The sequence below is a fragment of the Oncorhynchus mykiss genome, chromosome 5, assembly GCF_057628025.1.
Source record: "Oncorhynchus mykiss isolate SJ-2025 chromosome 5, ASM5762802v1, whole genome shotgun sequence".
NCBI lineage: Eukaryota > Metazoa > Chordata > Actinopteri > Salmoniformes > Salmonidae > Oncorhynchus > Oncorhynchus mykiss.
In genome coordinates, this window is record NC_143026.1 from 31,378,563 (window position 1) to 31,392,078 (window position 13,516).

The 13,516-nt window shown below is 42.1% G+C and overlaps 1 protein-coding gene across 1 annotated transcript in view; it reads right to left on the reverse strand.

Moving 5' to 3' along the window:
- The window catches only part of LOC110523598 (astrotactin-2-like), a 418,825-nt gene that overhangs the window by 119,950 nt on the left and 285,359 nt on the right, over positions 1–13,516 (reverse strand). The window contains exons 14-15 of the mRNA XM_036977273.2: positions 3,005–3,129; positions 1,817–1,921 (exon numbers count right to left, since the gene is read on the reverse strand). Coding sequence (XP_036833168.2) covers positions 1,817–1,921; positions 3,005–3,129 — 230 coding nt within the window. The remainder of the gene's footprint in view (positions 1–1,816; positions 1,922–3,004; positions 3,130–13,516) is intronic.

A 13,516-nucleotide genomic window follows, 5' to 3' on the forward strand; every position in this document is an offset into this window, starting at 1 on the left:
ACCATTCCATTGTAGATTTTGCTTTATGTTTTGGATCATTGTCTTGTTGGAAGACAAATCTCCGTCCCAGTCTCAGGTCTTTTGCAGACTCCATCAGGATTTCTTCCAGAATGGTCCTGTATTTGGCTCCATCCATCTTCCCATATTTTTAACCATCTTCCCTGTCCCTGCTGAAGAAAAGCAGGCCCAAACCATGATGCTGCCACCACCATGTTTGACAGTGGGGATGGTGTGTTCAGCTGTGTTGCTTTTACGCCAAACATAACGTTTTGCATTGTTGCCAAAAAGTTCAATTTTGGTTTCATCTGACCAGAGCACCTTCTTCAACATGTTTGGTGTGTCTCCCAGGTGGCTTGTGGCAAACTTTAAACAACACTTTTTATGGATATCTTTAAGAAATGGCTTTCTTCTTGCCACTCTTCCATAAAGGCCAGATTTGTGCAATATACGACTGATTGTTGTCCTATGGACAGAGTCTCCCACCTCAGCTGTAGATCTCTGTAGTTCATCCAGAGTGATCATGGGCCTCTTGGCTGCATCTCTGATCAGTCTTCTCCTTGTATGAGCTGAAAGTTTAGAGGGACGGCCAGGTCTTGGTAGATTTGCAGTGGTCTGATACTCCTTCCATTTCAATATTATCGCTTGCACAGTGCTCCTTGGGATGTTTAAAGCTTGGGAAATCTTTTTGTATCCAAATCCGGCTTTAAACTTCTTCACAACAGTATCTTGAACCTGCCTGGTGTGTTCCTTGTTCTTCATGATGCTCTCTGCGCTTTTGACGGACCTCTGAGACTATCACAGTGCAGGTGCATTTATACGGAGACTTGATTACACACAGGTGGATTGTATTTATCATCATTAGTCATTTAGGCCAACATTGGATCATTCAGAGATCCTCACTGAACTTCTAGAGAGAGTTTGCTGCACTGAAAGTAAAGGGGCTGAATAATTTTGCACGCACAGTTTTTCAGTTTTTGATTTGTTAAAAAAGTTTGAAATATCCAATAAATGTCGTTCCACTTCATGATTGTGTCCCACTTGTTGTTGATTCTTCACAAAAAAATACAGTTTTATATCTTTATGTTTGAAGCCTGAAATGTGGCAAAAGGTCGCAAAGTTCAAGGGGGCCGAATACTTTCGCAAGGCACTGTAAATCGTCTTGAAAATCTTTGGCAAGACTTGAAAAGGGCTGTCTTAGCAATGATGAACAACCAACTTGACAGAGCTTGAAGAATTTTACAATCCAGGTGTGCAAAGCTCTTAGAGACTTAAGTATTCACACCCCTGAGCTTTGCACACCTATATTGTAAAATTCTTCAAGCTCTGTATTTCATTTCAATACATTTGCAAACATTTCTAAAAACATGTTTTCACTTTGTCATTATGAGGTATTGTTTCTAGATGGGTGATATTTTTTTAAATTTAGGCTGTAACAACAAAACGTGGAATAAGTATGAATACTTTCTGAAGGCACTGTAAATACTTATTTTCTGTGTACTTAAGTCTTTTCAAATAATGTGGCCTAAATCAACTACTTCTATTTAAAAGTATTTTCAAATCATTTCCTATAAATAGCCTACTATTTGAATTATTTTCAAATACTTGCAAGGGAAGGTATTTGATGTATGCATATATTTGAGTCAGTGTAGTTGAGTATTTTCAAATACAGTACATGCCAATACTTTCCAACTGTATTTCCAAATACATTCCAACATGCATGTACTTGTCCTTCCAAATAAAACACATCTGAATACTTACTTCGAAATGTATGTGAAAGGTATTTTAAATAGTATTTGAACCCTGGTCTGCTTCGTACCTGTAGACAAGGTGATGGCGCTGAGCTTGACTTTGTACAGGTTGCTCCTCACTCTCCACTGCTGAACCATGGGGTAGCCCATAGCCTCATTGAACTTAGCATCACCTGCAATGGACATAGACATATTAACATAGTTATGAATAACTTCCACAATATAAGTAGGCCCACATTTTTTTTCATAAGATTTGAGTAAATAACTCAGTTTCACATTAACCATGCATTGAAAGCTATGGATCGTTTGTGTCGGAGTTTGAGTTATAGAAGCACATTTGTAACTGCCTGAAGTGCATTAGCTAGCTTTGTCTCCCTCACACAAACTGTCCGTGTACAGTGTACATTCTGTTGTTTTCAACAACACCATTTGTCTTAGTACGAAAGTTCCCACCCCGTGTGTAATCAATGGCAGACGGCCGCAGTAGCTCCAATTGAATTTCCAGCATTAAGGCGAGAGCAATCTCGCCTCCGTAATTGCATTATCAAACTTTCATATGAGTCTGGCACAACACAGGGCCATTAGAACACAGGAGTGAAGAGAACAACTAAATCCTCCCTTAAACCTAAAGCACTTATTTATTCCCCGTGTGCGTTTGGAGAGGAGTAGCAGACACTCCTGGGAACTAGTCACAGGCCAACGGGGAGCGAAGTGCTGCAGCCAATTCAGCTAATGGACGGATTAGGGAGTAGTCCTGGGGTGCGGTTTCAAGCCAACTGACAGAGTAGTCTCGGCCCCCACAGGGGATGTGGGAAGGGAACACGGGGTGAAGAAGGTGCAGGTGTCAGCCTTTAGAGGGCCTGGAGAGGTATGCAAGTGAGTGTGTGCCTACTGAAGAGACTTTGGGATGTCAGGAACAATAGCACATTACAGTGCACTGGGAACAGTGTCATTCTAGCTGCCCCTGCACTCTGATGTCACTCCTATGGATTTACTGAGCAGAGAATGCTGCAAGATTTCTCAGTATTGAGCTTGCAGGAAATTCAGCCTGTAATTGGAAAATTACTGTAAATCCTGGACGAAGTAGATACTCCTACATTTTTTGGAAGGAACATTTGAGAAAAAATAAGGATATTTGATGATGAAATATAGGTTACGTACAGGATATTTTCTGTACACACTGGTATGAGTGCACAAAGATGGATGAGGCAGGCTAACATGTGTACACACACACACACACACACACAAACACACACCTGTGAGGAGCTGTACATTGGACAGTGGCTCAGACAGCACTCCTCTACACTGCTCCTCCACAGGTAACGGGATAACCATCAGTCCATCTGCTAGCTGGGGGAAGTCTTTGATGAAGTTGTTGTCCCTGAAAGAGAGAGCAAGGGAGACAGAAAACCAAAAAAAGAAAGAAAAACAAAAAAAACAGTCAGCCTTGTGAGACACTGTTGGGTTTTCATCTCCTCCATCAGAGTGCCTAGTGCAATAGCGTTATCTCATCATTCATCATCCCTTCTCTCCACTGTGTTTCAGACGCTCCAACAGAGAGGGACAGGTGGTGCAACCTGATAGTCATAGACACAGTGCAAGACAACTAACACTGCATGGAGAGCTGGAGAGAGATTCTCAGATCAAACAACACCTTCATAATCTCTCATCAGGGCCGGTTCTAGCCTTTTGGGGGCTTTACACGTAATTTTGTTGGGAGGACCCCCATCCCGCAGGCAACATTTTTTCATGGCAGGATGCACGTCAGGATGCAGAGAAAATGTTTCCATTTTAAAGCAAGTTTGCTGCAATTCTACACATTTTTCCATGGAGCGGAGATAAGATTTTAGCAATTTTATAACACATTTCATGCAATTCTAATTGAGTGACTATAGGTCGGGGGCCCCATATCAGCCGGGGGCCCTAAGCAACCGCTTATGCCTAGAGCCGGACCTGTCTCTCATCACAATGTCTGGGAAGGAAGGATTACAGAGGCTTTAAAGAAAATGAATGTTCACAGTTGAAGCTACTAGATACAATTCAAGAGTGATAAATGCAATGGTTTGGGAATGTGGGGTTTTCCTGGTCAGTTCTAGAAAAACTCATGGTACTACAACTCGCTGGTTCGATCAGGTCTCTCAACAGCATACAAGGATGTTCCATTGCAGTGTGATACTGTAGAGGTATAAGTGGGGGCAGTCTCCAAAAGAGACCAGTGCCTGGCTGCAGTAGTATGGGGGAATTGACTGACTTTGAAGTGTGAGAGAGTGTGCCGGTTGGCTGCCCTCTAAAGGAAGGAAGGAGAGAGAGAGCGACAGACTGGGAACAGGACAGGTAGCTGCAGGGAGAGAAGCCTCTTCACTTCTGTTTCTCTCTCAGCTGGAAAAGGAATAAGAGAGAGGGAAGGAAGGAGTTAGGGAGAGGGATGGAAGGAGAGGTCGAGAAATTAGATGGAAAGGGAGGAAGAGGCAAGTCCAATACCACAATCTACAAACCTAGAAATCTGTATTTGTACTACTCCAATGCAATGACCCTTCTTTAAATCTGACCTTCCAGTTTCAGACTGAAAAACACAAGTGAGTGTTGTGATGCAGTTCATGCAATACTCATGGCCACGTTGTGCTATTGTGCTGAATATTATGGTGCCATGGAGGAGAGCAGACATAGAAACAGACACACAGAGAAACACAGAGATTGTCTTTTACTTCACTTTTTAATTTCTTTCTCTGTCGCTCTGTTTCACTCTCACTTTCATTTATTCTGTCTGGGGTACTCTCTACTGTGTCTACCCCCCTCTCCATCCCCCCTTCTCATTGACTTTCAAGAGAGCTTTCCCCCCAACCGCAGAGCCCGTTAGAGGCAATCACCGCCTCCTTTTACCCCAGGACTGCAGAGGAAACTCAAGGGCAGAGAGGAGTGGAAAGCAGAGGACAGGAGGTGCTGTAAAAAGATTACTGGCTGCTCACCGAAACCATATCGATTACCAAATTAAATCAGAGAGCTGGGAGCGCGGCACGGGGCGAGAACCCGGAGAGGCACGGCCCCTACAATATGAAGCTTTATGGATTTTTCACACCCAAACAAGACTGTGTCCTTGTCGCCCACCTAGGCGCCTTATTAATTCCTTTATTTACTTTGCAGTGGACTTGTGTTCTGGCCGGGAGAGCAGCAGGGAAGCGAGAGGTATTTTTGCTGCTCGTTATTGGAGAAAAGTGTTACTGTTTTGTACTGAATACATTAGAGAAGTGGCACATTGGGGTAAGAATGGGAATGAGATTCACACTGGCACTCGTAGATTCAAGATGTGTCATTATCTCTCAAGGAAAGTGGATAAAGTGGAGCGATGACCACTTTAGTGAGATTAGGGTCTCGCTCGATCTTGTCAAATCTTTAAACATGATGGAGGAGACGCCAACATGGACAAAACATAATGGTGGAATAAGGAGGATAATTAACCCAGCTTTCCAAACACACTTCAAGTTTTTCTCTGGCTCTTCCTTTTCCTCTCTGCACAGTAGGTCGTTTTAGTAATAATGTTGGTGAAAAGCTGTTTCCAAGCTTAAATGCAGGAGCTTCAATTACTTATTGCAATATTAGCCAGATGACAAAAGCTTTAATCCCAGTATAAAAAGCAGACAATGGGATTGAATGAGGTATGATGAGGTATTATTGGATGTACACCCCACCACACACACACAAACCCCACCCCTCTCCTCTTCTAGCCCCACACACAGCTGGCCACCTGCAAGGCTTACAGTGTAGTCTATGTGTTCCACTGTGGTGAGCATGGTGTGTTTACGTTCTGTATGTTTCATTCAGTACCCCTGTGTGTTCATTAGGGGAGCTGAGACTAAGCTGTCCTTCCCAGCCTTATCCTTGTGCTGCTTACAGTACATGCCTCCAAATGGGATAAACTCTCTCCATTTAGATTAGCGCTTCCATGTTGAGTTGAGCACAAGTTGTTGTAGCAATGAGACAAGATGTAGGATCTTAAATTGATCACACTGTTGCAGAATAAATTTACGGCAATGCAGGAAATGTAAAACTTGTAGTGTGGTGTAAAAAAGCTTATGAAGTTTGTATTTTCCACTTTGAAATTTCAGACTTGATTTCCCTTACGAAAAATGTAACAACCCCTACAAAAATGTACATGAATTCTAATCCACATTTCCTGTTGCCGCAGGATTATTTTCCTGCTGTAGCAAACTGGCTCAAATTAAGATCCGACATCTCTAGGTGCATTGTTTATAAATATGCAGGCCCACGCTTTGTTGTGGAAATTTCAACAACTTTTTATATTTCTCTCTCACTTGTTTTTCTGTAACTCTTTTTACTCTCTGAATTGCTTCCTTTTTCTCCTGCACGCTCACACACACACACACACACACACACACACACACACACACACACACACACACACACACACACACACACACACAATTCCTCAGACTTCAATAGCATAGAGTATCTGAATCTGTTTTGTTCTAGACATTCCATTTCCCACCACCCACCAAAGCCTGTATGTTCCCTTCGCTAAACGCAGAAGAGAAGCTCTTGGAGCGGATGAGAATAGCGTGCAGCAATTGTTTTCTGCTGTCTCAGCCTGCTCCCTGGTGACTCTCTCCCTCTCTGTCTGGGCTCTGAGATGTTCATTTTCTCTTCTTCGTCTCTTCTTTCTCCTCTCTTTACCTCTCCTCCCACATCCCGTTGGCAATAAAGGCAGTCAGGCACCTCTGGGCTCTGAGCAACCATACCAGCTCCAGTCACACTAGAGCTACTGTGTGTGTGTGTGTGTGTGTGTGTGTGTGTGTGTGTGTGTGTGTGTGTGTGTGTGTGTGTGTGTGTGTGTGTGTGTGTGTGTGTGTGTGTGTCCATATTGATTTTATATCCAGAGAGGGGGATTTAATAAGAAAACAATGTATGTATACCAATTAAACACAGGCTGAAAGGCACACACTTTCTCTGCATTTCTCCTTGGCCTTTCCTTGCTGCCACTCACACACACAGCGGTCAGGGACAGGGGCTCATGTTAGAGCAAACATACATTCAGCAGGCTCACTCCCTCTCAGTATCTACACGGCACTCCCAAGAGAGAAAGTAATATGGGATTTATGAAAAGGGTGATGAATAGTAGTATTAATTTAGAGATGCAGACATACCTGTCTACTTCATCACATTTAAACAGAGGAGGCTGGTGGGAGGAGCTGTAGGAGGACAGGCTCATTGTAATGACTGGAATGGAATTAATGGAACGGCGTCAACATGTGGTTTCCATATGTTTAATACCGTTCCATTCCAGCCATTACAACGAGTCCATCCTCCTATAGCTTTTCCCACCAGCCTCCTCTGCATTTAAAATATACACTGAGTGTACAAGACATTAGGAACATGGGATAGACTAACCAAGTGTATCCAGGTGAAAGCTAGGATCCCTTATTGTTGTCACTTAAATCAGCGTAGATGAAGGGGAGGAGACAGGTTAAACGAGGATTTTTAAGCCTTGAGAAAATTGAGACATGGATTGTGTATGTGTGCCATTCAGAGGGTGAATGGGCAAGACAAAAGATTTAAGTGCCTTTGAACGGGGTAGGTAGTAGGTGCCAGGCACACTGATTTGAGTGTGTCAAGAAATGCAACGCTGCTGGGTTTTTCACGTTCAACAGTTTCCCGTGTGTATCGAGAATGGTCCAACACCCAAAGGACATCCAGCTAACTTGACACAACTGTGGGAAGCATTGGATTCAACATGGGCCAGCATCTCTGTGGAACGCTAGACACCTTGTAGAGTCCATGCCCCGACAAATTATGTCTGTTCTGAGGGCAAAAGGGACTGGAACTCAAGTTTTGTACACTCAGTGTATGGACTCTGACAAACATGTGTGGCTTTTAAGTTCTATCATGGAACCTTAAACCAGTTAAGTCTTCTACTGGTTTAAGACCACAAAAAATGTCCTTGATATCATGTGCAGCATTTTTAAGTGCATATAATGTGTGTGTGTATGTGTAAGTTATATCTTACAGCTCCATTACACTACAGTAATTCCCCTCTTAAGATGTCCTCCAAGTATTGGTGAAATGATCCATTGCCAAATGAGTTGCTTCGGCATCCTAATATCGACCCTTAATAAATGATATTGGCCAAGGTGAAGGATGATGTGCTCACATGGGTGTATATTCATAGAGTCCAAAACCACCTCTTTATACACTCCTTTAATACAGAATTAATGAGGAGAAGGAGGGGGGATTCAACCTGGTGCAATGTGAATCTCGGCCACTAGAGGCTACTCTTTCTCTGTATTGTGTATATAATAATGCACTAGCGCCATTGGCAGGGATACAGTATTTTCAATCTAAGGTGTGGGCTGCGCTCTTGCTTCTTACTATGCCTGCTATGTTAGGGTTGGCCCTACCTAAAAGGTTTCAGCAATTTGCCTGATGACATGTGATTGGGCAACCTGAGATAACGTTGAGAACACTGTCCTTCATACTCTATAATCATTAATGAGTATAAAGTTATTACATCATATATAATTTATTGCCCTGTATCCCCAGCTGTGCCAACCCTTCTGAGGTCAAATTTCTATTCCATTAATTGACTCTTAAATTCCTTATTATTTCATATTGTACTTTTTGCCCCTTTTTCTCCCCTATTGGTAGTTACAGTCTTGTCCCATCAATGCAACTCCCATATGGACTCGGGAGAGCCGAAGGTCGAGAGCCATATTTCCTCGACCCTGCCAAGCCGCATTGATTCTTGACACACTGCTCACTTAACCCCGAAGCCAGCCGTACCAACAGCCGGAAACACTGTACAACTTGCGACCGAATTCAGCATGCCAAACCCTCCCCTAATCCGGACAACGCTGGGCCAATTGTGTGCCGCCACAACACAGCCTGGGGAGGCCCTTCAATTCCTTATTTTTCCATAATCACTTTCTTTACAGTGAATAAAATGCTTACAGGCTGACAATGTTATGTGCTGAAGGAGCTCCATCTCTTCACCACACACTGGCAACTATTCAAAGCAGAACGAGGGCAATGATCACTATGGCTGCCGGCAGCTGTAGCTGTTGAACAAATGGTTGTGGGAACAAGTGAGGCCGGTTGTGAATCTTTATTAAACCACATGTGTTCTGGTAAGGGGATCAGAGCAGCACTCAGGCCCCAATAGAAATCATCAGATATATCACAGGTTATTATATTCTCTCATCTAGTCCTTTTAACCAGATGTCTTCCAATGGCTTTTCTGTACGGGGAAATCTAAGAACCACAGTGGAGGAGCCATGCATATTAAATGAATCACAATACAATATCGCCTGGCAGTCTGACTCCTAGCATAGTGACACACAATACTATATTGCTATGTGTTCTGAAAACAAATGAAAATGCTGTGATTATTTTGATGTGCTTTTTATATGGAGAATGAATTGCATATCTTTCAGCCAGCCTCAACCTTGCAGTGAACTTCAACAACAGCGTAAACTGAGGGATAAACACTCCCAAACCGTGTGTACTAATTTATCCATCCCCTTTCTGAGAGAGCCCTGAGTCCTGTCACACACCCACGTACCTAGCAGCTGAAACTCAACACCACAATTTGTTGCTTTGCTCCTTAGGCTACAGTACACCACCACCGCTGTCATACATAATTTGGCGGTGCATTACCATAATAAAAAATTGATATTACCCACACACTGACTCTGGAAACTCTCTCTCTCTCCTGTTCACTTCAGCCTCCGGGAATTGCTCCTCTGTAGCTGGCTCCTTGTATTTGTGTTATTCGTGTAGATATGTTCGGAGCGACTCCTAACACTGACACCCTCATTTAAATAGGCAGGCTTATGAATAATATGAGACTCAATACGGGGCGCAATGCTTGAATATTTAAATAATATGTATTACTGTAGAAATGCAATGTTTAACTAGATTATGTACAAGTTAAATGATATTTTCCGACCACACATATCTCCTATGAGTCATGTGCTGTTTGGTTAAATCCTCCAGACTTCCCTCTCTTGAGCCTCATGAAGAACCTCCCCTGCATGAGAAGTCAACCGACCTGCATGAGAAGTCAATGAAGACCACTTGAGGTGGTCCGGGGTGAAGTTAAGCTTTTATGGCCTCAGTGAAGTCGACAACAGGCATACTTAGCTTGCATTCGGAAAGTATTCCGACACCTTCCCGTTTTCTACATTATGTTACGTTACAGCCTCATTCTTATATTGATTAAATAAAACATACACTACCAGTCAAAAGTTTGAAAACACCTACTCATTCAAGGGTGTTTCTTTATTTGTACTATTTTCGACATTGTAGAATATGAAATAATACATATGGAAGAGTGTCGCAAAGCTGTCAAAGGCAAATGGTGGCTATTTGAAGAATCTTACATTTGAAATAGATTTTGATTTGTTGAACACTTTTTTGGTTACTACATGATTCCATGTGTGTTATTTCATAGTTTTGATGTCTTCACGATTATTCTACAATGTAAAAAAAAATTGTGTTAAATCCAATTGTTTGGACATGATTTGGAAATGTATATAATATATAATGTCCAACAGTTGACAGTGCAATTAGGCCTTTATGGTAGAGTGGCAAGACGGAAGCCATTCCTCAGGAAAAGGTATGACAGCCCGCTTGGAGTTTGCCGAAAGGCAAAAAAAACAGATTCTCAGATTCTCTGAGTAAAGGGTCTGAATACTTATGTAAATGTTATATTTCAGTTTTAAATGTTTAATAAATGTGCAAAAATATCTAAAAACCTGTTTTTGCATGGTCATAATGGGGTATTGTGTGTAGATTGACGAGGGGGAAAAAAACAATTTAATCCATTTTAGAATACGGCCATAATGTAATAAAATGTGAAAAATGTCAAGGGATCTGAATACTTTCTGAATACCTTGTACTTCATAGCAGCCAAATGCAGATCCAACTCAGGTTAAAATAGTATTTTTAATATTTGAAATACTTTAGCTGTGTTTGGCTGAACATGCCTGGCACAATGGAACCGATGGAATACTCCCCAAAATGCTAACCCCTCCCATCTGGCACTTCAAGCAGGCTCAAGCAAACACTCAAAGTATACTACCTATTTCTAACACAAAAAATATTTCTAATACTACCTGATCCCAGACCTGCTGCAGATCAAATCGGATAGCTATAATGCAGTGTTCATTTTCCAATTGGACCATGAGATCAATAAGGACCATAAATAACATGATATGGACTGTTTCAATGCCGATTGAAGTTCAAGGAACTGACAGGGGAGCTATGTTACATACTTTAAGCAAGCACCAGAGACCAGACCCACGTTGTGCTGTTCTTAAGTCATTCTTGTTTAAATAAAGCACTTAATCACAATGTGGGTGTTCCCTGGTTCTCTCAGTAGGGGGGATGCTTTGATCCAAACCCCTCAAAGTAACTCAGCAGAAAGCCTATTTAGTCTGTGTGTTTTCACTGTGAAGAGAGAGGGGACTGTCACTGTTCGGATCAGATTGCGAATATATAATCACAGGTTGAGTCTAACTTCAACCGTGATTATATACTCGTTTTGGGGGTCTCACACACACACACACACACACACACACACACACACACACACACACACACACACACACACACACACACACACACACACACACACACAGAGTAAATGGCCAGATATGATGTAACACGCTTCTTTATGACACTTTCTCTGATTGGTGTTGCAAATCTAAGACTCCGTGAGACAGTAGCGAATGGCGGTGGGCAGAACCACTTGGCAGCCCGTACTACCGCAGACAAGCAGATTTTTCCAACAGATATTTCCTGTACCAACCATGTTTTTGCCTTGCAGACAGAAGACACAAACTCCACCTCTGTGTCCTGAAAACAGATGCCTTCTCTCAAGGTGTTTCAACCTTTAAAGGTATGGTCCTATTGGAAAGACCATAATTGGTCTAGGCTAGTCCCTGTTGTAAGGTGTAAGAAAAAACTATGAGAAAAAATGTCAGACACTAACAAAAATGCAGCATATTGCATTAAGGTGGGGAAGAATGGACAAATGAAAAACATTCCACTGAAATACAGATTCTCTGTAAAACCCAGCACTGATTTGCCAAAAGTCAGTTGCTTATGGCCGAGACTAGTTGCTAGCAGCTGCAGTTTGTAGAGTATGTGTTAATCAGACAAGATAAAACCATTCCAAACACACAGCCTACTGAAACCATAGTCCCACACACAGAAATGTGACATATTTTGCAGTGCAGAGCCTTTAAAAAGCCTGGATTGAAATGGTGTTTTGATGTGGGCCTGAATGGGGTAATTATTATCCCTCATAGAGGAAGAGCAGCACAAAAGGCAGTGCAGAGAGGGCTTGTTAGGAGCTGCCACAGACTGAACGAGCACAGGGGGGAAGATGTGGCAGGGCACCCACAATCCAGGCAGGGCACCCAAATGGGCATCCAGATAACACAAGCCAGCCAGACAAGCTTTTGTGAGGAAGATAACATAAGCGCTGGGTTGCCAGATTGTTGGCTAGACATTTTGGTGGTAAAAAAAATTCTAACAGACATTATGGAAAATAAAGAAAAATAAAGAAAAACAAACACTTTTACTGAGGAGTGGCTTCCGTCTTGCCACTCTACCATAAAGGCCTGATTGGTGGAGTGCTGCTTAGATGATTGTCCTTCTCAAAGTTTTCCCATCTCCACAGAATAACTCTGGATCTCTGTCAGAGTGACCATCGGGGTTCTTGGTCACCTTTCTGACCAAGGCCCTTCTCCCCAAATTGGTCAGTTTGGCCGGGGGCGGCCAACTCTAGAAAGAGTCTTGGTGGTTCCAAACTTCTTCCATTTAAGAATAAAGGAGGCCACTGTGTTCTTGGGGACCTTCAATGCTGTAGAAATGTTTTGGTATCCTTCCCCAGATGTGCCTAGACACAATCCTTTCTCTGAGCTCTACGGACAATTCCTTCATGGCTTGGCTTTTGCTCTGACATGCACTGTCAACTGTGGGACCTTAGATAAGCAGGTGTGTGCTTTTCCAAATCATGTCCATTCAATTGAATTTACCACAGGTGGACTCCAATCAAGTTGTAGAAACATCTCAAAGATGATCAATGGAAACAGGATGCACCTGAGCTCAATTTATAGCTTAAGGTCTGAAAACTTATGTCAATAAGGTATTTCTTTGTATATATTTTTTAATGTTTTGCTTTGTCATTATGGAGTATTATGTGTAGATTGATGAGGATTTTATTTTTTATTTAATACATTTTAGACTTATTTTGTAAGTTTTGTATTTTGTAACTTAATAAAAAGTGGAAAAAAAGATGCTCTGGCAATCCATTTACATTTGATGATAATGATATAAGGTAGGCCTACAAGACAGTGTTATTGGTTTTTGAAATATCACTTCTCAGTAAAGTTTCTGCTCAAAGATATATTATGCTATTACTGTATGATAGTACTGACAGTCTTCTCTCACACGCTCAGAAATGATCATATAATGGGTCCCATGGCTGCTCCGCTAATATTGAGAGCAATGAGCATTTCGAAAGAACTAGCTCCAAAGTCCATCCTTTTTTTCCATCCTACTGCTTCCAGAACTTTCCCACTTTCCCAAATTTGCCCTTGAGAACAATCCACCAATCCACAGCCACAATCTTTACCATTTGAGATTTATGAGTCTTGTGATGGAGAGATGGCTCTAAATGCTGTGTAATATGCTTAATAGCTTTAATATCTTGTTGTTTGAGTGATTGGGTAATGAGACAGGGCCAGCAG